The 22,884-nt window shown below is 39.5% G+C and overlaps 1 protein-coding gene across 2 annotated transcripts; it reads right to left on the reverse strand.

Moving 5' to 3' along the window:
* Positions 1–1,720: 1,720 nt before the first annotated feature.
* ZBTB34 (zinc finger and BTB domain containing 34) lies at positions 1,721–16,001 on the reverse strand. 2 transcript variants are annotated; one of them, XM_064727852.1, is made up of 3 exons: positions 15,928–16,001; positions 8,449–8,562; positions 1,721–7,817 (listed from the first exon to the last, which is right to left on the reverse strand). In XM_064727852.1, the coding sequence occupies exons 2-3, from the start codon at positions 8,487–8,489 to the stop codon at positions 6,296–6,298; spliced, it is 1,563 nt and encodes a 520-aa protein (XP_064583922.1). In that variant the 5' UTR covers positions 8,490–8,562; positions 15,928–16,001; the 3' UTR covers positions 1,721–6,295. The 2 variants fall into 2 exon arrangements, with proteins under 2 accessions (XP_064583922.1, XP_064583923.1); XM_064727853.1 differs by lacking the exon at positions 8,449–8,562 and having other exon boundaries at positions 15,928–15,998.
* Between the last annotated feature and the right edge of the window lie 6,883 nt (positions 16,002–22,884).

Raw genomic sequence — 22,884 nt, forward strand, 5'->3', positions numbered from 1 at the left:
ACATAATACATTTTTAAAAATAAGCCAGCACCCTCTGGTGGAAAAGAATGCATAGACAAGGAATGCTACTTTAGACAATGGCATCAGCCATATAATTTCCCTAAATTTTAATGAAATGTTTCTGTTTATAATTCAACTGACTTTTGACATAATATTAAATTTAAATTTTTCCTAAACCCATGCACAATACAAATGTACTATGCTATTTCATACAGCTCATGAAATGTAACATCCATGGGATTTGGATTAATTTTCTCTGCATGATTATTGCTGGAAGAGTATAAATTCCATATGCCATATTCATTGGCTATTCTACCTTTCCCTCAACCTGTTTTCAAGAAGTCTGCATTATGAAAAGTTAAGCAATGAGGCCTGCGTCTGCATGTACACAAAGATCAGGTGAACAGAACTGGTTCTTTTTAACCTAAACCAAGTTTTTCATGTAGCCATCTTAACAAAACTTTTTCACAAAATCTTTGCCTTCTGTTTTCTGCTTTGCTGAAAGTGGTATTTTGTAGCACTTTTTAAACAAGTATCCAATCTCTGGGTCTGTTTTTCCCTTGATGCTGAATTCAGATGTGCCAGCTATGTTGAGAGAAATTCAGGTATTTCAGAACACTCACAGAATCAGAATGATTTTGGGAAGGGATTTAAAAGCTCATCTCATTCCACGTCCCTGCCATGGGCAGAGACACCTTCCACTGGACCAGGTTGCTCCAAGCCCAGTCCAGCCTGGCCTTGGTCACTAGAGGGATGGGGCAGCCGCAGCTGCTCTGGGCACCCTGTGCCAGGGCCCCACCACCCTCCCAGGGAACAATGCCTTCCCAATATCCCATCTAACCCTGCCCTCTGGCAGTAGGAAGCACTCCAGGCCCTTGATAAAAGTCCCTCTCCAGCTCTCCTGGAGCCCCTTTAGGTGCTGGAAGGGGCTCTGAGGTCTCCCCAGACCCTTCTCTTCCCCAGATGAGCACCCCCAGCTCTCCCAGCCTGGCTCCATAGCAGAGATGCTCCGGACACCTGATCATCTCAGTGGCCAGGATACCAGTGCAACAGTATGTTTATCCCACTCCTAATAGTCAGGTCTTGTTTACCCCATTCTGCATTACTTGAAATTTGAGACCGTTATAAGGAGCGGATTTGAAGGGAGGTTTTGCTGGAATAGGTACTCTGATACCAACAGGGACTCAGGGACCACGCAGCTCCAGTCCCGCCAAATCCCACTGCCAGTCAAAATAACCATGGCCTACAGCTGCACTGTAGGGGGGATGCTCCTGTTAAATTCAATGTCGAGGGTGAGAAGGAGCGTACCTACACTTGCTGGGAGCAGCATCACCCCTACTGATGTTGGCAGCAGAACATAAAACGCAAATGCTGCTGAAGGAACGAAGCAGGGTGTCCTCCTCAACAGACCGCCCTTGGAATGGCATGGATGGACTGCCACCACCTGGCTGGATTTTTTGTTTTGCTCTGAAAGCTGGATGAGGTTTTGGAGTACACAGCTCAAATGATCATCTGTTCAGAACGAAGCAATTGATGCTGGCAAAACAGAGAAACTACAGACAGAGTAGTTGTTTCTAATGACTTGATTTCTAGTTGGTAGATCAGTATTAAAATGCTTCTTGTAACAGTTCAGTAATAGCATCCAAAATGCAAACTCCTCAGTAATTAAATACCTAAATTTAGACACTGACACCACAGATTTGCTCTAGAAGCATTTTAATTTACAAACAGCAATTCCAATTGACTTTATACCATAAAAAAGGCAATTTACAAGCAAGAAACAAATTCATCAGAACAAAATAAAGCAGCACAGAAATATTCATGTCACAAATCTAAAAACAAAGTGAATACAAGAGTAAAATATCATCTGAATAAATATTTTAAAGTTCATGCTGTAAAATAATCCTTAATGGCAAGTTACTAATTCTTACAGCATCAGCTTAGCTAGCTTCATTTACTTCACGTGGCGATGAAGTGCGGAGGTGTGAGGTTCCCGGTTTATATTGCAAGATAATGACACCAAGTCAAGTCATTCAAACTGTTCAATTATTTATCTTGAAAAATAACCATACAAATAAAATTTATTTTAAAATACAAATTTTCAGTCAGAAACAAACACTGTTAAAATCGTGCAAGAGCTCTACCTCTAACCAGATCTACAACCAGAGGTTCTCAGGCTGAGTTCAAAGGCTGAATCCCTGGCCTGTGGGAACGGGATTCAGCAGTTCTGTATCTGCCATAGCAGGAGTGAGCTACAGGAGCAGGAAGCAAACCTGCTCAGTCAGTGATACGTGGCTTCACATCCCCTGAAGTAATACAGGAACACATGTCCCAGGCTTACTTATTTGTTTCGTTTTTTTTTTTTTTTTATGTAAACTTGCATAACTTAAGTTAATGCTGCCACAGGGATGTGCAAGTAGTATTAAATCTACAATATTAAATACAAGTATTCTGGCACTTGATAAAACATATGTAAAATGCACACAGATTATAAAGTTTGAACATTTTGAATGACTTTACTAAACTTCCAATTTGATCACTGAGTATTATGAAATTTACAATTCATGAAATAAAGAGATTCATATAAAGAATTTACATAATTCCCCAAATACTTTCAAATATAAAATTTAATAAATAACCCTGACCAGTCAAAAAGCACCATTCAAGGGTAAAGTTCCCTTGGAAAATAGACTAGGTGTTGCATATTTGAGTCCCTTTCAATGGTTTCATGTAAAACCTGTTTAGAAAAATGACAATAAAAGAATCACAGTAAACTAATACAAAAATTAAAATAATATATATATATTTAAAGGTAAAGCTTATTCAATATTTTCCCAGCCCTTGATTTTATTCCTGTCGTTCTTCCCATAATTCAGCCTAAACATTATGAGGCCTCATTGTTTTGTCTAAAGTAAACCAAAGACTTCAGCACAAAACATGTATTTATGCTGGAGAAGACTGCATTAAAACTCTAAATTTAGGCCTACAGTCTACCCTGCTGACAGTGAACTGACAGTATCCTTTATGCTACAGAAAGATTTCACACTCAAAAAGCAGAGCCAATCTTGACGCCTTAGTGACCAAACTGAACTTGTAATACACTTGTAAGTATTTACAAAGCTATTTTCTAAACGTATTTACAAGTTTAAAAGAAGTAATATGGGAGATAACTGATAAAGAAAACTAAAATAATAGTTTTAAACCAGAAACATTAGCAAAGGTATAAAATCCTTTATTTTCACAGTTTGTCAGAATAGGTTAAGCATCTAGAGGAAAGGACACTGTCACTGTTTTCACATTTGTCTAGAATTAAAAAGGTAGATTAAGAAGAGACTCAATTATGAACCAGCCTGTATAATTTCATTACTTATTTTCTTCACATATTCTATTGACTTCTGCATTTATTGTAAATGAAATGTGTAACAGCCCTGTGCTAAGAACTGCACAGACACGAGACACTGTACAGTGCTTCCACCCTTTGCCCGGTGGTCACGCCTCGTGTCTGTGCCAGTGCTGATCCTGGCACCCCGCTATGTGACAAGGCACAGTGGCAGTGCTGCGGCCAGGGGTGACGGCGGTGTCCGGCAGAGCCCGGAGCGCTGCTGGACCGCAGAGCTGGACTATGGCTTGGAGGCAAGAACGCTGCCCGCGCGGGGAGGGACTTGCACACTGCTGAACCACGGCTTGTAGAAAAATTGATCATTTCCTGCCCTTTAACAGTCTGTTACAATGTTTTGAACCTGAACCTGTACAATCAACATGATGTTGTATTCTTGTTTGCTTTTGTCTGAGACAATTTTGGATAAGTCACTCTTTGGTAAACTCAAACCATTTTCATACATTTACAAATACAAAGAACTAGATTTAAATAATGCTAAGATTGTGACACAGAAATTCAAGAAATATAAATTTGTACCCATATCCTGCTATCCTCAAGTCATCCTTCCAGGGAAAAATTCACACCAAAGGCACCACAGCACAGGTTCAAGATAAAGGGTTAAGAATAACTGTACATTTCTTGGATTTTGCATGTCTCAAACTTAATTTACCAAAACACACTTTTTGCATTTAATTACTTAAAACAAACACTCGAGGAAAAAACTGTATCAGAAACACCATGTTTTCAGGTGAGTAAACATACAGACTACCTGCCTTTAGACACAGACTATCCCTTCCCTCACTGGAAACAAAATTTCTGTTGTTGCTTCAAGGAGAGAAACATCTCCCCACCCCCAGCCTCTTTATTTAGGCAGCTTTAGGACAAAGAGGCAAATGATGCACTTAATTTGACTGAAACTGCTCCAATTCAGCAGTTGGAGGTTATACTGTAAATCCATGTTTGAGAGATTAATTCTTATTGCAGAGTGTCACAATATGAAGAACTAGTGTATTTAATAAAGCCGCTGCACAAATATGTCCCAGCTTCACAGAGGCCAAAAAGTTTTACAAGATAGCAAACCTACCTTTTTCTTTCCAATAATTTAGAAATGCACTTTTATTCTCTAATTTTTGTAAGTTAAACAGCACATTCACAAACGGATTTTCAGTATCAGCTAAACAAACATAGGACCCAATAATATAAAACCTGTATTCTAAAGAATGATGTGATTAGTTTAATAATTAATTCTGTTCATCAGGTAGAATGTTAAACAGTAGTGTTTGCCAGCCCATGCTTTTGAGGTCTTTTAAGCCATTGGTTTTTTGTGGTATGTGATTGGTTTTTTTTCTTTCTTCTTTTTTTTTTCCTTTTTTTTCCTTTTTTTTTTTTTCTGTTTGGTTGGGATCTTGGGAAGTTGGTTTGTGTAGGGGGGCTTTTGTTTGTCTGTTTTTGGGGATTTTTTTCCCTTGACCATTATGTTTCACATGTTATATATTATACTGACCTAAATAATGAAGTTAGCACCATATTAAAAACACGTATTTGGTGAAACAAAAAAGATTTAGAGTATTTTTAAAGTTGTTGGTAGCTTCTTTATAGAGAAAAAACCACTGTAAAAACAGAGAAGCCATAGCAACTCCGTAATACTCACACATGAAATAACATATTGCTCAAAATTCCCATAAAGTATTTGTTTTTCTATACAAAAAAAGTACAAATTCCAAGTGCTGGCATATCACTCGGAAATTTAAGTAGGAAGCCAACGTGCACCTGAAAGCAGCTCTCTGTGAAGAGACCTATTAAAATACTGCTCGGAAATACTGTGATTTAAACTACATCTCTCTCATGTTTTAACCAACCATGAAGAGTGATGAAGTTAAGTTTAATTACCTGGTACGGTTCTACAGTACAAAATGAAGGTAGATTCTGAGGCCAGTAAAAACACATTTTAGACCACAATGCTACTTTTAGGTTTGCTAATATTTTTTTTTAATATATAGATATATATATATATGTGTATATCTATATATATATAGATATATCTATCTCTATATATATAAAAAGGTCAGCACCACAGGTTGTCCAGCTTGCATTCTAGACAACTAACAAAACCTTTCAACAATTTAACCATAGTTAATAGATTTATGGCATTTGGTTTACATATGTTATAAAGCAAAGCTATTAAAACAAAGTAATTCACTTTGCTCACTTTTGCACACAAAGTAATAGTTTAATAAAATGAAAACCAAACAACATTTGTTTGAAATCAAAACCATCCTACCAAAGTCCGAAGTTCTAAACCCTAAGCAGAGAGGAGTCCTAACGGTTGATAAAGTGGCATATGGTATTAGCTTTGACACAGAAAAGGGAAAGTGAAAGCATTTTATATATATAAAGCAAATTTATATATATAAAGTCTCACTACCAAAGCCAGTTAGTAAGAGTGAACAGATTTCACTGTGACAGGAGAGGAATCAAAGCTGTAATATTCTCTCTCCCAACTGCTGTGTAACTCATTACCAGCAACAGGATTTAAGAAATAAAGGAAATTACAGCTGCTTTGAACATTCAGCAGAGCTGCCAATCTTATTCTAATATCTTTCTCCACTGGCATTTGCGTCTCACCAGATCAATCAGCGGGGACATTTGACCAGACTCTTCCTAGCCTTTCCCCAGTACACTGTCTTTATATTCTGAGTGTCTTCAAATACAAAAAAAACAAACCCCAAACAATTCAGCCTCTTTCAAAAACAAAGAATACTTCTGAAGTCTTCTCCAGAAACCATTTCTAACTGATTTCCAGAAGGTCGGGAAAATGAAAAGGCTGTTACACTTGTACTGAAGATTACTAAAAGAATAAAATACTTTAAAAATACATTAGTAATGTGCTTGTCTGTTTCACTTAGATGTAAGATTTTAATCAGATGTGTTAGACATTGCATGAATTTCCATACTAGAATCCATGGCTTCAGAAGCTGAAGCATCGTTATCTACTTTCTGTTCCCCAAACGCTTCTGTTCTGTCTGGAGACTCAACCCTGTTTCTCACTTCTGTAACCCCCGGGTGATTTTTTCGCAAGTGCTGGTTTAGTGTACCCTGGAAAGGAAAACATTTTCCACAAATCTCACAGCGAAAGGGTTTGTCATCTGTGTGACCACGAATATGATACTCAAGTTGGTCCTTACGGGTATATTTCTTTCCACAAAACTTGCACACAAAAGGAGTTATTCCCATGTGCAATCGCATGTGTCGATCAAGGCTCCCTTTCTGGTTGAAAGACTTGCCACAGTAAATACAAATTAGCCTCTCATTGTATGGATACCAATGACCTCTTGCATTTCTTTCCCGTGGACTATTTTCATATCCTGGATTACTCACCATTGATTCACTGTCAGCCCCTTGCACCAAGCCCTGGACATCACTATGCAAGTGACCTGTAGGTACTCGTTTTTGGCGTGCACGACCCCCTCTGAAACAGCTCAGCATTGACCTTGAAGGACTTGTATTGCTCATGCTTCCAAAGGTTTCTGACACACCTGTCGCCTGTGATGAGGCATGAGTAAATGAATAAACATGTTGTAAGACAGACCCATAGGAACCAACGTTTACTGCGACCACCTGCTCTCCATCCACCATTTCAGTGTGATATCCATCATCACCAAGGGAAGAGCTATCAGAGCAGCTTGGTCTGTCAGACTTTTCCATTTTAACTTTCACCTCTGCAATCTGACTTTCCCTTACTATCAGGTCTCCTTGGTCATGATCACCTTCAATCTGAATCTCATATTCAGAGATACTCCCGCTGCTGCCTCGGTCTGAATGCCCTTCTTCTTGCAGACGACTACGAAGAGTTTTGCCTGGAGTAGTTTCCATCCGAAGGTCGCTGCCTGCTGTTGACTGTCGCACCTGAGAGCAATAGGGAGGAGATATCTCAATAGGGTTGGCAAAGTAGCTGCTGTCTTTAACGCCATTACGATTCTCTGAATTTTCTTCGGCACCAACAGTAACAGAATCAACATCACCAACATTGATCTTTGAATGAATACTCTCCAGTATCTGTGTGCACTTGTCAATGACACACTGCATCTGTAGGAAGCTAGCTGCAGTCAGAAAACTGACAACGTCCTTCAGTTGCAAGGACATCCTTCCAGTGTAACAAAAAGAAAGCAACTGTTCAAAAACATTGGGGTTTTTAATAACTGATATGGATAGGCCACTCATGGTGCTTAATGCTGAATGGTCGCGGAAATACGGAGAACTGGCAGCTAAGACAGCTTTATGGGCACGGAACGGCTGACCCTGGATGTGCACGATTATGTCACAGAGTTTCCCTTGCAAGCGGAGTTCGTTTAACTGGCTCAGAACAGTGTTGCTGTACTCCGGCACATCAAACTGAATGAAACTGCTGCTGTCCATTTCTACAGATGTAAAGAGTAATCTGAAAGAAAAATTAAAATATTTAAAACAGAGAATGAATACGGAGTTCTCCATTTCAAAAATAAATGCCTGCAAATGTTTAAGTCACATCACCCCATTGATCTGTTAAGGGTGCATTACAACAAAACATTTAGCATAAATACTCCATATAATAAAAAAGTACAGTCTTAATCTGAAAGATTTGAAAGAAAAATGTTTGAGCCACCCATGGATTTCAAATTTTTTAAAAAACAATTTCTCTTTTAGTTTTGTTTTTTTTTTTTAACAAACCATGGTGTGAACTTTGAAGCTCATCTAACACAGCAGTGATTTCCAAGCTAGAATAATTTGACATTCAAATTTTAACCTAACTTAAAAGCCATGGGTACTTAAACAGCAGGAAAATGACATTCAAAGAGGCCTTAAAGAGATGTATAGAGCTCCAAACAAAAGCTAAAGAAAAGGACTTTTCACAGATTACTATTGTAAAAAGCATATACACACACACTATCAGCCTGAGAATGTTGATCTGCAACATTACCCTACATTTCCAAGACTGGACACTAATCAAGCGCCCCAGAACCCTCAGACTTTTATTGCCATTCTAGTTCTTATTAATGCAGAAGTCTAAAGACATAATATTGCCACCATACCTGCTTTTCCAATTGAACAAACAGATCTCAACATCATCCATTGACTTCAGATGCAGGAAGCATATCCAATGTATCACAATATACTAGTGGATTTTTTTTCTATTATGTTACATGCTGTAATGGGACACAGGAACAATTTAAAACAAATTATGAAAATTCAGGTTTCTAAAGAGAAAATTGACAAGAAGAAATAAGATTAAAAGCCTAAAAGGAAGCACTGGAGCTCTAGCAGCTGACCCTCACTTAAAACTAACATTCACAACCTTCAAAAACAGAACTTTTTTTCAGCAGACACAAGAAAGCCAGCTTCCTGTCTTGACATTATGTTTGACTTAGAAAACTGGCAAAAACTCTCACAGAACATTCAATATCAAGTTATCAGACTTGCTAAATATGTTCTCTAACTTACCAGTGTCATTACCCATTAAAATGGGTAAATGGGACTTTGAGGTTTTTTTGGCTGAGATGTATAAGTGAGAAAAAAGACATTTTCTAGGCTCTTACATCTGAGGTGGGAAATAGGACTGCAAGATGGCTACCAGAAGTGATATGACTGTAGCAATCTCTTCAGAGATGGCTTTGGCAGGACAGTTCTTTTATTCAGCAAGTAAAGCTACAAAACAAATTAGAGTTATAAGCTGATATAAGTAAAAAATCAAACAGCACAACACATAACCTATCCCAGCTGTGGGGTAGTTACATGGCAAGATTAACTTTGCTTTTCTGAGCATCCCTGCTTGTTGTACAGAGAATAACTATCCCAGTCCCACGCAGAAGACAGGAGTTTCAGCAGTTGGATACATGTTTGTGTTACAAGTGTTTTAAGGTCACTTAAGGAATCACCAGGGAGGAGGAAATGCACCATCACAATCTGTCACCTTCACTTGTGCCTGACAGGGCAGCGCAAGCTTCTTAGAAACCCAACATAGGGAACCTTTAATTTGTGGGGCTTATTAGCTATGCACAGATGCAATATCAGCCATTCCTTATTAAGCTTCTCTGCTAAATTGAGGAAGAGTTTGTGTTGAGTAGAAGTGACATGAATAGACAAGTTACCTGAGTCAGGAACTGTGTAAAAACCAAAAGACCAGCCTCCAGCAGCAATAATTTGGCATTCTAGTCTAGCATGTACAGAAAGTATTTGTGACAGTGGAGTTTGTGACTCCACTGTCACAAATAGACAGTGGAGTTCCTCCTTGTCCTATACTTCCCTAAGGGCTCTTACCCAGCAAAATGGAGAATAACTTACTCCTGGAGAAAATACTAAAATATAAATTGTCACCACTGGCACTGGTTCAGACAGAAGGAATGAATTAAGGATAGGCACCTGAGAAAAAAGAAGATGGACATTTTATGGCTTATGATAGAGGGAAAAAAATTATCTTCTTTTCATCATCGAATCTCTATATGAATTCAGGGTCCCTGGGATGCAGCCATGCATTGAAAATGGACTGCAAACACATACCAGAGAAAGCATGAGAACCAGAAAGACACCAAGGAGATAGGAATCCACTGTGATCCTAACCTATCATGACTGTTAGAACACCCTACTATCTCCATATGCATATATGTATCTGTAAGTAACTCTAAATCCTCGTTCTCAGAGCTGTTTCATCTTTCTTTTGGGAAACAAAGAAGCTTATTTTCCTTAAGTTTCTAGGAGTAAACAACACATTCTGGCCACAAGTGGGGAGGATGATGGAGCCAAAGGTCTGTAAGTCTGTTCATCAGTGTAGCAGAAAAGCAGTAAAAGCCCGGCAAGAGGGACTAAGGGAACATACAGTGTTGCTTTGAGAGCAAGCAAACAGGTCAAGTACACACTGTCTAAAAGGCAGTGCACAACAAGATTCTATACCCAGCTGCTCTTAAAAAACAGAGCAAGCTACAGCATACTCTTTTGAGTACTTTTCCACCTTAGTTCCTTCCTTTGCAGGTACATGCTTCCTGTAACCTTCAAATCATCTGTGGAAAGCTGGGGTTAAATGACAAGAATTTTGAAATACAGCAGCAGTTGACAGAAGGGAACCCTTCTTCCAATTTCAGCCACAACCTTAAATCTCCAGCTAGAGGAGAAGTGACCAGTTACCAATGGACACCCCATTCTGGAGCAGGCCTCCCTCCCCCTAGCAGGGACAGCATTGAGGCTGTAGTAATTTTGGCAGGGTTAGTACCAGAGCATCCCAACTTCCTCATATCAATTTGGGAAAGCAAGACCTGGGGGGGGGGGGGGGGGGAAATCTAGGCATTACACACATCAGAGAAGAAGGCATCACTCGCCATGTTTTATTGATGAATAAGAACCAGAAGAAAAATGATCTTATTTATTCACAAAAGTCCCTAATGTCACTATCTAGAAAACAAAAGTAATCCATAGATTATATTCCCATACACAAGAAGGTTTTATTTGATTTGTATATAGGATCAACTTAGCAGCTCCATGATAAAATTCTAGTAACATTAACCAAAATAATGTTCAGCAGGGTACTGTACCATAACAATACTCAATTATTCATCAGTGCTGGCAGAGCAGTAGCACTTTCAAGACAATAGTATTTATGGCTGAAACATTTCTGAAAGAATCTGGGAAGATCACTACAGTTTGAAAAGGCTAATAAGAACCCCCCCCAAGCTTTTTAACAGCTTCCTTCATGTTGAAACATCTCCCTAACCTCTTCTCTTTTAGGGTCAGGCATATATGATTAAACTGAAGCAAGAAGGTACTTTAAAATACAAAAGAACTTTGGACACATCCACTGTATACTCTAAAGAAAAAAAAATAAGTCTGCAGTTAACCAGACAGTCATAATGAAACTTATACACATAACATTCCTTACAGAATTAGCACAGGTGAAGAAGAAAAAGAAATCATGCTCAGTCAGAAGTCCCATTCGGTACCTTCCACAGTATCTCAGCACGTGCAGAGGGAACCTGTGTTATTTAGGCTCAGTACAGTCATATAGAACAAAAGCTCAGAATTATGCCAGTTTTATTTGCAATATATAAACTTGAGCATTTTGGGGGGTAGTGACAACTCAGACAACTTGAGCTGGATTCAATTATCCTTTTGGGTCCCTTCCAAATGAGAATATTCTGTGATTTTGTAAAGTCACAGCAGTGTCAGGTACACTCATTGTTAAAAAGTAATGCATTTTATCTTGCTCTAGCTTTCATCCCTGCCTGGGAGTTAGTGTAAAGTTAGGGCATAGCCCTGCAAAATTTGAGTCTGGCACCTGTCTACAATTAGGTCCTCTCTTAACCTCTCCTCAAAAGTAGGTCAAAGTGTTTAAGGTTTTCATAGCTATTATGTATCCAAGAAACTGGCCGAAGGCACAGGTCAAAACTGCACACCAGGTTCACTAAGTCCTAGAAGGGCTCTGTGTTGAGTCTCATGTCTATTTTGTAGCAGATGATGCAGTCACACTCAAAAGAATCACATAAATTCTCTTTGCATCTGCACTGCATTTATTCATCAGGGTTTTATACAGCAAATATAGCCCATAAAATGGCTTTAGTAGTAGTGGATTGCTGCCCTATGTCTTCAAAGAAAAGTGTTCATTGAAGTACCTCTGAACATCAGAAGGATAACATTTCTTATTACATTTCAAAAGAAATTTCCTTTAAAAATTATGTTCTATGAAAACGCTTATTTAATTTGAAAAACAAGAATAGATGTTGACAAACCACATTAGGTATTTAATTTTACTGACATCATACAGTAGCAGCGGAGAAGCATCATATAACTATAACACGAAGCTGTGTGTCTGCCAACATAGTATTAATTTCTGCTCCGAAGTCTGCACCTGTTTCATTTCCTTCACTCACTGAAGTATGATTCACCGTTCCCACAGGCAGGTGAATGACACAAATTATACTCATTTCAACTCACACTAAGGTAAGAAAAGATCTCTGGCATTTTCTTAGATTAGCTCAGCAACAAGGAATCCTTGAGAAAAAAACCCACATTACAAACCATTACTGTTGTAGCACATCTGAGAACAGGAATGCACAGTAAAGCCAGGAGGGTCATAATGAAAGTGAAGACAAAACCAAACCAAAGTACTCTATGACACCAAAAATGCCTCTACCTAGCAACAAGTGGCAGGACAAGAGGAAACAGCCTCAACCTGCAGCAAGGGAGATTCAGGTTGGAAACTGGGAAGAATTTCTTCACTGAAAGGGTTGTTAAGCATTGGAACAGGCTGCCCAGGGAGGTGGTGGAGTCACCATCCCTGGAGGTGTTAAAGAAATGACTGGATGTGGCACTCACTGCTCTGGTTTGATTGACAATGCGGTGATCAGTTAAAGATTGGACTCGATGATCTTGGAGGTCTTTTCAACTTCAATAATTCTGTGATACTCCCTCCATACATTATGCTCAGAATACAGAGAAAGGGCAAGAAAATAAGCAGGTATTTGTATAAATCAGTGCACTCCTCCCTTGCATTTTGTAGGACACAGTATTTGCACCATCTGTGTGAGAACTCAGGACATCGCTGCAAATATAATTCAAGAGACTTTTAACCTAGGAATGTTACCTTATCAGCTATGATCATGGAAGTTTTTGGGCAAAAGTCTTTATCACTCTTACCCTTTTCAGTGATGCATTTGCATCACTCTTCAGATTTACAACAGCCACACTAATTAATACTAGCTGTATCAAAGGAAAACTGCCATCAAGTATGTCACAGGCTAGGGGGGGTCTCCAAGACACTCTTAAAATAATCTTTGAAAATAGGGGAGTGACTGATTATAGAACATTCTACCAGTTTATACTTCTAATAACAGTGAAATACTAATTATCCCTTAAAAGTCAACATACAGTGCTCTTGGATGGCCTTTAAATAATATACCACACAGCATTGTTGCTGTACTGAAACTCCATCCCCAAAGTAGGGTAAGCTACCCCACTGATAAAAACCAGCTTAATTTTGCAGCCAGTAAAAAACTCCACAACTAAAGGAGGGTAAGAAACCTACATAATCTCCCAACAAGTGAAGTACAACAAATTTCTAATAATACAAGCAGCACTACTCAAATATGTAGAATTGGTTTTTGCATTAATTCATCACTTCCTCCAAAATGCCCATTGGAACCAACGAAGATAGAGGAAGTTTGGCCAAATTATCTGTAGGAAAGCACACACAAAAGGTGCATGAGGCATATTATTAATTGGAAAACAGCCTTGAAAGTCAGTCTGCTTCATGTCTGGTTTGGACTACAATACAAAATCTGTTAGGTGACAACTACACAACAATTTAAAACTTTATTACTTTACCTCCTAAAAATGCAGGAAATGCCCACTTCCTCAGAAACACAAGCCAGTTAATACAGGCTGAACTGCAGTTACTAGAAAACTTAGCTCTTACATTCTTGTATCCATAGATAACTGAACATCCAGTGAAAATCATTATGCCTTCTCTGCAGCCAGACAGGCTACGTTCTACCAAAGTACTGAAAACCTGCAGTGAAACCACAAGCAAAGCTCCTGCCTGGCAGGTGAGGTCTCTGGCAGTGCTGTGGGACACAACCTCACTAACTGCCTGGGGACCAAAGCAGTAACCCCTGACACTCAGTTCAGTAAAGCTTTATTAATTCAAACATTTGTGTAACAAAAATTTAAAAGTATTTCTTTTTACCTCACCAAGATTCACAACATGTGTACAGAAAATCACTTCAAAGAGTGGATGATTTTAGCATCAAAATAAAATCAATTTATTCAGATGTATGTACATACATGGACATGTATACATACACATATGCCAGTACCAGCAACACTGCAAACTCATTCTCAGTGGTCAGCATGGCGCAGCAGAGATATTGTTGGAACTGCATAGTTAGGATTTTATAGGAAAAAAGGACCCTTTTATTTGAGCCAGTATCCACAGAAAGCAGATAAGAAGTCCAAGTGACACTTTCATCCCTCATTCTCTTAACTGTCTCCCTCAAACTGCTTGCCTGTGTGGAAGTAATTGAAAAGGAAAAAATGAAACACCTACCAATGCATAAAAACAGTTTCACCTAAGAATTGGAAACCTCAATAGAAATAATCTCTAAATATTGACTCTAGAAATCAAATTGCCACAAAAGTAATCGCAGGCACACATCTATTTCTGAAGGCAAAAAAAAAGTTACCAGGAGGCAAACTGGAGATAAGCCAGGATCAAAAGGCGCCTTCTAAATAAAACTATTCTATGTGTCTATGATTCCAGTATGAACAAATATATTCTGCCAGATAAAACAAAGGGGCATGTTGATGATACATACACTTCAAATCAAAAAGATCTTACAAGAAATGATCAAAAGCTTTTATTTTGTGCACAAATTTCACAATATCCCCATTATGTAATGCTAAATAGCCACATTTTCCAAATACCTGACAACTTTGAGATGCCACTTCCATTATAAAAGAACTCCAGCCTGTATTTTGAGAGTGAGGATATATACACAGCTGGAACTTTCACAGAGTGGGAAGAGAACTCTTGAACCTCCTGATATTACAATTTTATTTACTATCAAGATAATACTTCATCACTATTGTGCATTTTAATCTGTCCACTTTCTTCTTTGTTTTTGGTGGGGTTTTGTTATTTGTTTTTTAATAGTAGCCATTCTTCATCAAATTGTTGACTTTTTGGCTCCGATGTTTCTTTAAGTAATGAAGTGACTATGTTCTCTAGCTATCAGCAACATTTTTTGCAGTAGATTTACAAGCTGCAAAGAACACATTTTCGTGGTATTTTCCTAGCACGCTATTCGGGACAGGTGGAACTGTTTGGAGCTGTCCCTGGACCAGCAATGAAACACAAGCACATTCTGATCCAGATGTTGAGTATTCTGCAACACGTAACAACTGCAGTGCAGCTAATCCTATCGCACTTTGTTTTCCCTTGGAAACCAGGCTCACTCACGTTAACGTTTCTGAGACTGTTCAGGCTTGTTCCAAACTAACTCTCAACTCTGATTTACTCTAAGCCAATTCCAACTCTACGCGCTGTGCACGCCTGCCGGGATTTGGAAAGACCTTTGCATTACGGAGATTGGGGTTTCACTAGAACTTCCACCTTCTCTGATGGAATAGCAGCAGCTGAAAGGTCCCCCAGCTCCTGGCAATGAACACCTCCCCGAACGGGGCCAGGTTCGTTCCTCTCCAGTCCGCCGTGCCGGGGATTTTACGCCCCGCTCGGGTTAGCAGCGGACCCCGACACAGTCGCGTCCGCCCTCCCTCCCCGCACGCCAAAGCTGCACCAGAACCACCGACTCGGGTTACGCGACAGCTCCTGCCGAGGCACGGCCGGGCGAAGGCCGCCTCGACGAAGCCGCTGCCGCCGCTCCAGGCAGCCGAACCGAGCCACGGCCCGCCGGGCCGCGGTCGCCGCCCCCGCGGGGCCTGTCAGGCGCCGGGACCCCTCCTGAGCACGGCCCGTCCCATGGGGAGCGCCGCGCCGCCCCGGGGCCGAGCGCCCCTCGCGCGCCGCTCACCTGGGGCTGTCTGGGGCTCTCACATGGCGGATCCCGCCCGGCCCGGCCCGCTCCCAGCGCCGCTTCCCGCCCGCTCCCACAGCCACTCGCACCCGGAACTGATTCCGCTGGCGGCCGTTCCGCTTCCTGGCGACGCCCCGGCAGCGGGCGGTGCCCCCGGGCCGCTCGGGAACCCGCCCCGCTCTCGTCGCGGAGCCCGGGCGCTCCCCCCGGCCGCAGTAGGGCGGAGCTGCCCTCGCAGCGCGACTCCTCACGAAGGCAGAAGGCTTTGAGCATTGGCTGAAGTCGGGGCGTACGTGGGCAGGGCTCTTCCGAGAACTCTCACCGTGTGCAGCTCCAGAAGAGAACCCAGAGCCAAACCCCGATGGGCAGTCGCAGAAACAGCGAGGGAGCTTTTGGGGAAGGACATTCCCCACTCCAGCTGTTAACTGACACCTTTATTGAGCAAAGAATTAAGACATTCACCTGTGTTATACTGGCCTTGTCACTCACAGAAATCACTTCAGCAAGCATGTTCTAACTTTTTTTTGCGTTATCCTGCATTTGCTTGTAGGTCAGGTAACGCAACGATTCAGTTTATGAACCACACAGTTCATGTACTGGTTATCATGTACTACTTGAAAACAGTCAGTGACTGGTGCCAGTAGGTCCTGCTGCGATATCCACCCGGTCTAACCAGACACCACATTCTGTCTTCTGGAGGTATGTCTTTCTCTCCCTTTAAGACACAGAACAGAATCTTCATACATTAGACATTGAATGCTGTTCAAATAAAGCAGTGGTCTGGGAAGCATCCTGGCCAGGACACAAATAACAGAGTTAAAGAGCACAAACACAAACTCTATTTGTTCACTCAGAGAAAAAGCACTCAAACAACTAATTCTGAACAGGCAAAAAGCATTGGGCTCATTATTCCATGTTCAGTAAATGTAACCAAAATAGAAAATTAATTTTCTTGTACTATATTCCATTTGAATTTGCTGAAGACTGAATGTCTTACATAAATATTGACTTCTCTGGGTATTGACTGAACATGCTTTCACTGAGAGTGAGCTCATTTTTTGCTTACGTAGTAAGCAGTGGCTGGGACAGTTCTGCAAGGACTGAGCAGATGGAGGCTGGACAAAATCAAGTGTTCAGTATAAGTACCTAAATTTAGTCAAGGAGAGAAAGAAACCTCACAGGAAGGTAAGGGAAACTTTATCTTTAGTCCTTTTCACAGCATGAAATTTCCTTCATACTTAGGCAAGAAAAAAAAAGTCTATGTTATCTGTACCTACTTCAACTGTACCAAGAGGCCTTTTGGACATGTGATTGCTGCTACTATGAAGTGAGTGTTCTGGAATTTTCCTATCAGCATGTACATTCTCTATTATAACTTCAGAGATCACCATTCTGCAAAAAAACAGTTACAGCAAAACCTGTTTCACAAATTTGAACTAGCATGGAAGCCAATTACATAAAGCAGCAAAAAAATGGGTTTAATTCCACAAATTCATCAAACTTACTGTGTCATAAAAATCAGGTTTCAGTTTAATGTTTTCTTAGACTAGGCTGACGTTATCATTATTTCAAGAAGACACATTACTAGATACACTTTTTAATATATTTAATAAAGTTATGTATCAACAACTTTTGGAATTTGTACTTTTGAGCACTTATTTTGGCAAAGTGAAATATTAAATACTAGTACTAGACATGCATTCCTTTCATTCAAGCTTAAGAAAACATTTACAAAGTTGACAGATAACATTTATTAAAACATGTTATAGAAAAAAAGGGGCATGGGACTCTTCTATAAGAAGAAAATATTGAACAGTAAAATTAAATTAAAATCATGCTGTACAATTAGGACAGCAATATTTATAGACAAAACTATCCAACCTCTGCAATACAGGCATAACATCTCACAAAATATCAAGATATGCAAAGTTACTATTATAAATGACTTGTTTAGAATAAAAACTTATAACTCATTAAGGAAGATTCACTTGACTTGCATAAACAGTTACATTTCTGAAAGAAATATGGAATCCCATGAATCAAAAAAAGGAGCAGCAATCGACAGACACAGGCTTCAAGCAAAAATCAGAACTTGCAATTTAAACACATTAAAAATACACCATCTTTTCCAGCATCTTCCCCTAGGCCACTGACAGTTTACAGCTAATAGCTAAATAAGCCAAGCTACCCAATGAAGCATTTAAAAGACAAAAAAAACCTAGCTTTCCTTTGTTGCTTTGAGAAAGGTCCTAATTCTGTTATAGCAAAACACACAACGTACTGCTGTGCGCCCTCATAGTTCAGAGACAGTCATCTTGCTGGCACCCAGGCAAAAGTATTGAGATTACAAACCCTGATATGCTTACATTCTTTCACGATCAATCAATTATACTGGAACACTCAACACATCAGCCTTTGATCATCTGCCTTGCTTATGACACAGGACAGTTTCTCAAGCTTAGACACACCTCAGATGAAAAAAGCTGACCAAAAACTGTACTGACAATATCTCCTAGGGTCTATCTCCTCACCCATAAAACTAACAAGGAAAGTTTAAAAAATGAAACAACAAAAAAGCACTCTGCAAACCAACACTGGTGTGTGAAATAGGAACTTTCTCTCTCAAAAGGGTCCGGTATACACCTAAGGAGATTTTAACCCTGCCAACAGTTGAATTTTTCAGAATGGCAGTTACACAGATTCCATGGTAATTAACATCATAGTTACAAAATGGAATGAAAAGGAGCTTAGCTGTAGTATCATTAAGTCTTCTTACCACTACTAGGACAATGGCTTTGAAGCAGCAGGAAAGTCTGAAAGCCACCTGGGTATACAAAATTTCTGGTTTTCAGAAGCACTCATTTTACTACAGCCAACAGCCACATCATCAAAGGTAATGAAGCATATGGGAAGATTAATGAAATTCATCATATACATATGCAGTCATATTATATATATACATATATATATATATATATATATGGATTGCTTCCCTCCTCCCCACAAATAAGAAATAATTTTCCATACCTTGAACAAGACCACTCCATTAGCAAAGATCAGAAGCTTGACAGAAGCTGTATCTGTATATCTTGGCTTGCTATGTTCAACTGCACTGGCCACCAGCGGCAGGGACTGCAGGGGTGACACATGGCTAGCGTTTGCAGGCTGCCCTGCACTAGTCAAAAAAGTTCATCGTGCACAAAAAATGGATGCAAGCAAAAATCTCAACCAGAGGTGCACATAATGATTCTGCTTAAATATATTTAAGGAAGAGTGGCAGCTGCTAGCAAGAGGTGCAGGGAGACACATGGAGAAGATACTCCTGGGTACAGGTGGAGAAACTGAAGAGCTGCTCTTGGGAAAACACCTGAAGAAGTCACTGAGAACATGTATAGACACACTCACAGAAGGGCACGCTCCCTGCCTCAGGAGATTCACTTCTAAGATGACTTTGGCCTACAGCTGAGCCCTGCCAGAGCAGGTACACCTCTGAAATAACTGAGTTCCACAGAAGAACCAAGCTGGAACAGACACATCCCTCAAGGGACTGTGGCCCAGTGTCACCATGCATAGTGACACTGACCAGGCCAAAGCACCAGAGGGACCCCCACTGAGAAATGCAAAACATCAGACAAGGAAGTGTGCATATGACCCCAACCTCCTCTGTGACCTGCCACCTTACTAAAGGAAATGGCAGGAACTGAATACAACTCTTGGTGAAAGCAAGGGAAACTGAGAATACAAAGGCAGGGAGAAGAGGTGTTAGACTTAAGCTGAGCCTGAGAAAGATGGTTTAAGTGACTTTTTATCTCCCCCCCCCCTCCCCCCGCCCAATACCTGAATTGGTGATTAGAAGTTGGACAAAGGGCAATAAACTGAGTTCAAGAAAAACACCACAAGACAACTGTTTCACCTGTGACATGCAAAAGTAAGGATTTTAGACATGTGTCTCAAGCTGTCTTTGAATCATCAATCCTCTCAACCTGATCTCAGGACAGTCAGATCACTATTTTCCTGCAATCAACTGGTTTCATGTAAATTAACAGCAGAAAGCCAAGTGCTACAAAAATCAGTGGAGCAACATTTGCTGGATTTTCAAGACAATGCCATAATATGGGGTAAAACAGCAAGAGGCAAATACTAAAAAGTTACTATTCATGCTAAGTCATTAAAAAAGGACATGGTTCTATAATATGATCTACCGAACCTATTATAAAATCTTTAAAGTGTCTCTCGCAGTACATTTAATTTTAAAGCTTTATTTCAAAGTAATCTAACTGCAAATAGAAGTAACATTAAACCTTGAAATATCCCATATAAAAGTCATTCCAAGCTGGTAAAAGAAACAGTTTTGCTGGCAGCTCTGTAGTATGGTCTGCGTTCAACATTTTTGGTTTTTTCTGACCACAGTTTTCAGACTGGTGTTTCTGTCCAGCCTTTTTTATGGTTAAATGGGAAGAGGCACCCTTAACCTTTTATGCAAAACTAAAGTGACAATTGGAAAGGGGCTGAGAACCAATGTAATATACAAGATCATTCTTGAAATGAGTACGAGAATAAACACACTGGACATGTTCAAGGCCAGGTTGGATGGGGCTCTGAGCAACCTGGCCTAGCTGAAGGTGTCCATGCCTATGGCAGGAGGGTTGGAAGTAGGTGACCTTCAAAGTCTCCTTCCAACCCAAACCATTCTATGATTCTAATGCCTTCCTTCAAATGTGATGATGGTACTTGCAGAAATGACACCATGTATGTGGTAAGGCCTTGGAGAATGGAAAAATAGGGCCACCGAGTGCAAGAACCCTTTCCTCTACCCTCATGTAAACAGGCAAGCATTATAGTATTTTTTAGTATTAAAAAGGACAGTGTTAACAGTGTGTAAACAAACCATAGAGGGAATATAATTTCTAAGTTTAAAAAAAATACTTATTAAGTATTATGGTTTGGTTTTTTAGTTGTTTTTGTTTTTGGGGGGTTTTTTGTTTTTTTTTGGGGGGGGTTTTTTGTGGTTTTCTTTTTTTTTTTGGTTTTGTTTTGTTTAAATACAAAGTGCTATACATTAAGCAGGTTACAGTGTTAGTGAGCAAAATCCCTGTTTCAGTACCTTGATCACAAAGGTTAAACATGGCCACCATGGTATTTGTAGAGTTCAATTAAGTGCTAAGAACAGGAACTCTGTGGTGCTGATTATTAATGCCCATTGCCAGCAATGGGTTCATTGTACTTGGGAACATCTGTTTTAACAAAATTCCATATGAAAAAATATTTGAATCACTAGAAGATTAATAATTAAGAGCCTCTTAAAAAAAAGTTTTTAAGTAGAATGCCAGTAAAGAAATTACAGTAATTACAGCTCACTGAGTAGAAAACCCTCAGCTTGCAGCAGACATTCAGGATACAGTTCAGTTGTATCTTAAGACAATTTGTAACTGGGAGTTCAAAAAAGAATCTGAAGTGTAATAATCTTGGTGTGGTTTTGCTTCACCATACAGGGTCATCTGTTCAGTACATTATCCTGCACACAGCAGTGCTTAATACAGAAATTGGGGTCAGACAGGCTTAGGCTTTTAACGCTGGTTAACTTTTTCCCCATGTGGACAGCACTGTACTTGGTTATCACCTCTTCCTATTGTATTCTATGTATGTTCTTTCCTTGTCATATTTCAGTAAGCTACAAAGAAGCTTTTGCTTACCAAGAAGCAATTGCTTTTGCATTGGACTGCATTAAGCTTTCAACCCCAAAATCCTGTTGTCACCTTTTCAACTGATGCCTTTACTCAATCTGCAGAGCTGGCAGCATCCCTTAGAACTATACACATTCCTCCATCTATCTCCATGAAAGAGAGCCCCGCACACAGATCCTCATCTTAACATAGAACAAGTGTCACTCCCAGCAAAAATACCAGCTTCAGACATAAGCATGGTACCATGTTCTGCAGTACTATTAGAAGATCCAAATCACACACTTCCTACTTTTTTCCACAAGCAACTTTAAGGAAGCAAACAACTCTGCTTGTGATCATTAGTCACAGTAGTTCAGTACCAAGAATCAGTATTATATACTATTCAAATAGTAAAGAATTAAAAGTATAAATACCTATCAATGACTACGTAATTTTCCTAAAGCAAGTTTCTAAAACTAGATAAAAGTTCTCACAGAAGTTTTTGTACCAATAACAAGTCAGTTTATGAATCCAGAGTTTGGTACTTGCTACTGTAGTAAGCCACAAATTTTGAACAGAAATTTACACTTTAAATATTTGATTATTTTGACTAAGTTCCAAATGTTACATTTTACTTTAGTTGGTGTCTTATTTTTTAATAAGACATACTTATTACACACACTTCTAGAAGCTCTCACAACATAGTAATTAAAATCTAATGAAGTCAAGTACAGCATTAGACCCTAGAAGAGCAAATAGAAAGTATACTTCAGTATACATTAAGTTTATGTAGTGAAATCTCTAAGTGCATTACATACTCTAAACAGAAATCAGCACAAAATTAGACACTTATTTTACTGAAGATAAATTTAAAAAAAGAAGATGTATAACTGAAATCTAAACCACCTTTACCACTGCCTTTCATAAAGCAATACAACAAAGGCTACTGAATGATGCACACTACCTAATGATGCTTCAGCTTGAGGTGGAATTCTCTTCATTTTTTCTTCATTTAAATGTGAATCATGTTAGCCAGTTTGGTCATCTTAGTTTTCTTTTCCATTAAGGAGTACTACCTGAATTTCTCGTTCATCTAAGTATTTCCAGGATTTTTGTCAATTTAGAGCTGAGTTTTACTGTGAATTTAGAGGTCTTGGAAATACAAGATGGCTTCTAAATACTGCTGTGATCACAATCCATCTCAGACCTCATTCTGCAGGCACATTTCAGATTAACCACATACACTTCGCACAATAAACACCTGAAGTAATATTGCAGGAAGCAAAATACA

This window comes from Zonotrichia leucophrys, chromosome 17 (assembly GCF_028769735.1).
Source record: "Zonotrichia leucophrys gambelii isolate GWCS_2022_RI chromosome 17, RI_Zleu_2.0, whole genome shotgun sequence".
Lineage (NCBI taxonomy): Eukaryota > Metazoa > Chordata > Aves > Passeriformes > Passerellidae > Zonotrichia > Zonotrichia leucophrys.

What these genes read in the sequence shown, in the direction of transcription:
- ZBTB34 (XM_064727852.1), bottom strand. Translation starts at nt 8,489, where the DNA reads ATGGATGATGTTGAGATCTGTTTGTTCAATTGGAAAAGCAG. An exon ending in TTGTTCAATTGGAAAAGCAG is followed by an intron (nt 7,818 to 8,448) that starts GTATGGTGGCAA and finishes TTTTTCTTTCAG; the next exon opens with ATTACTCTTTACATCTGTAG.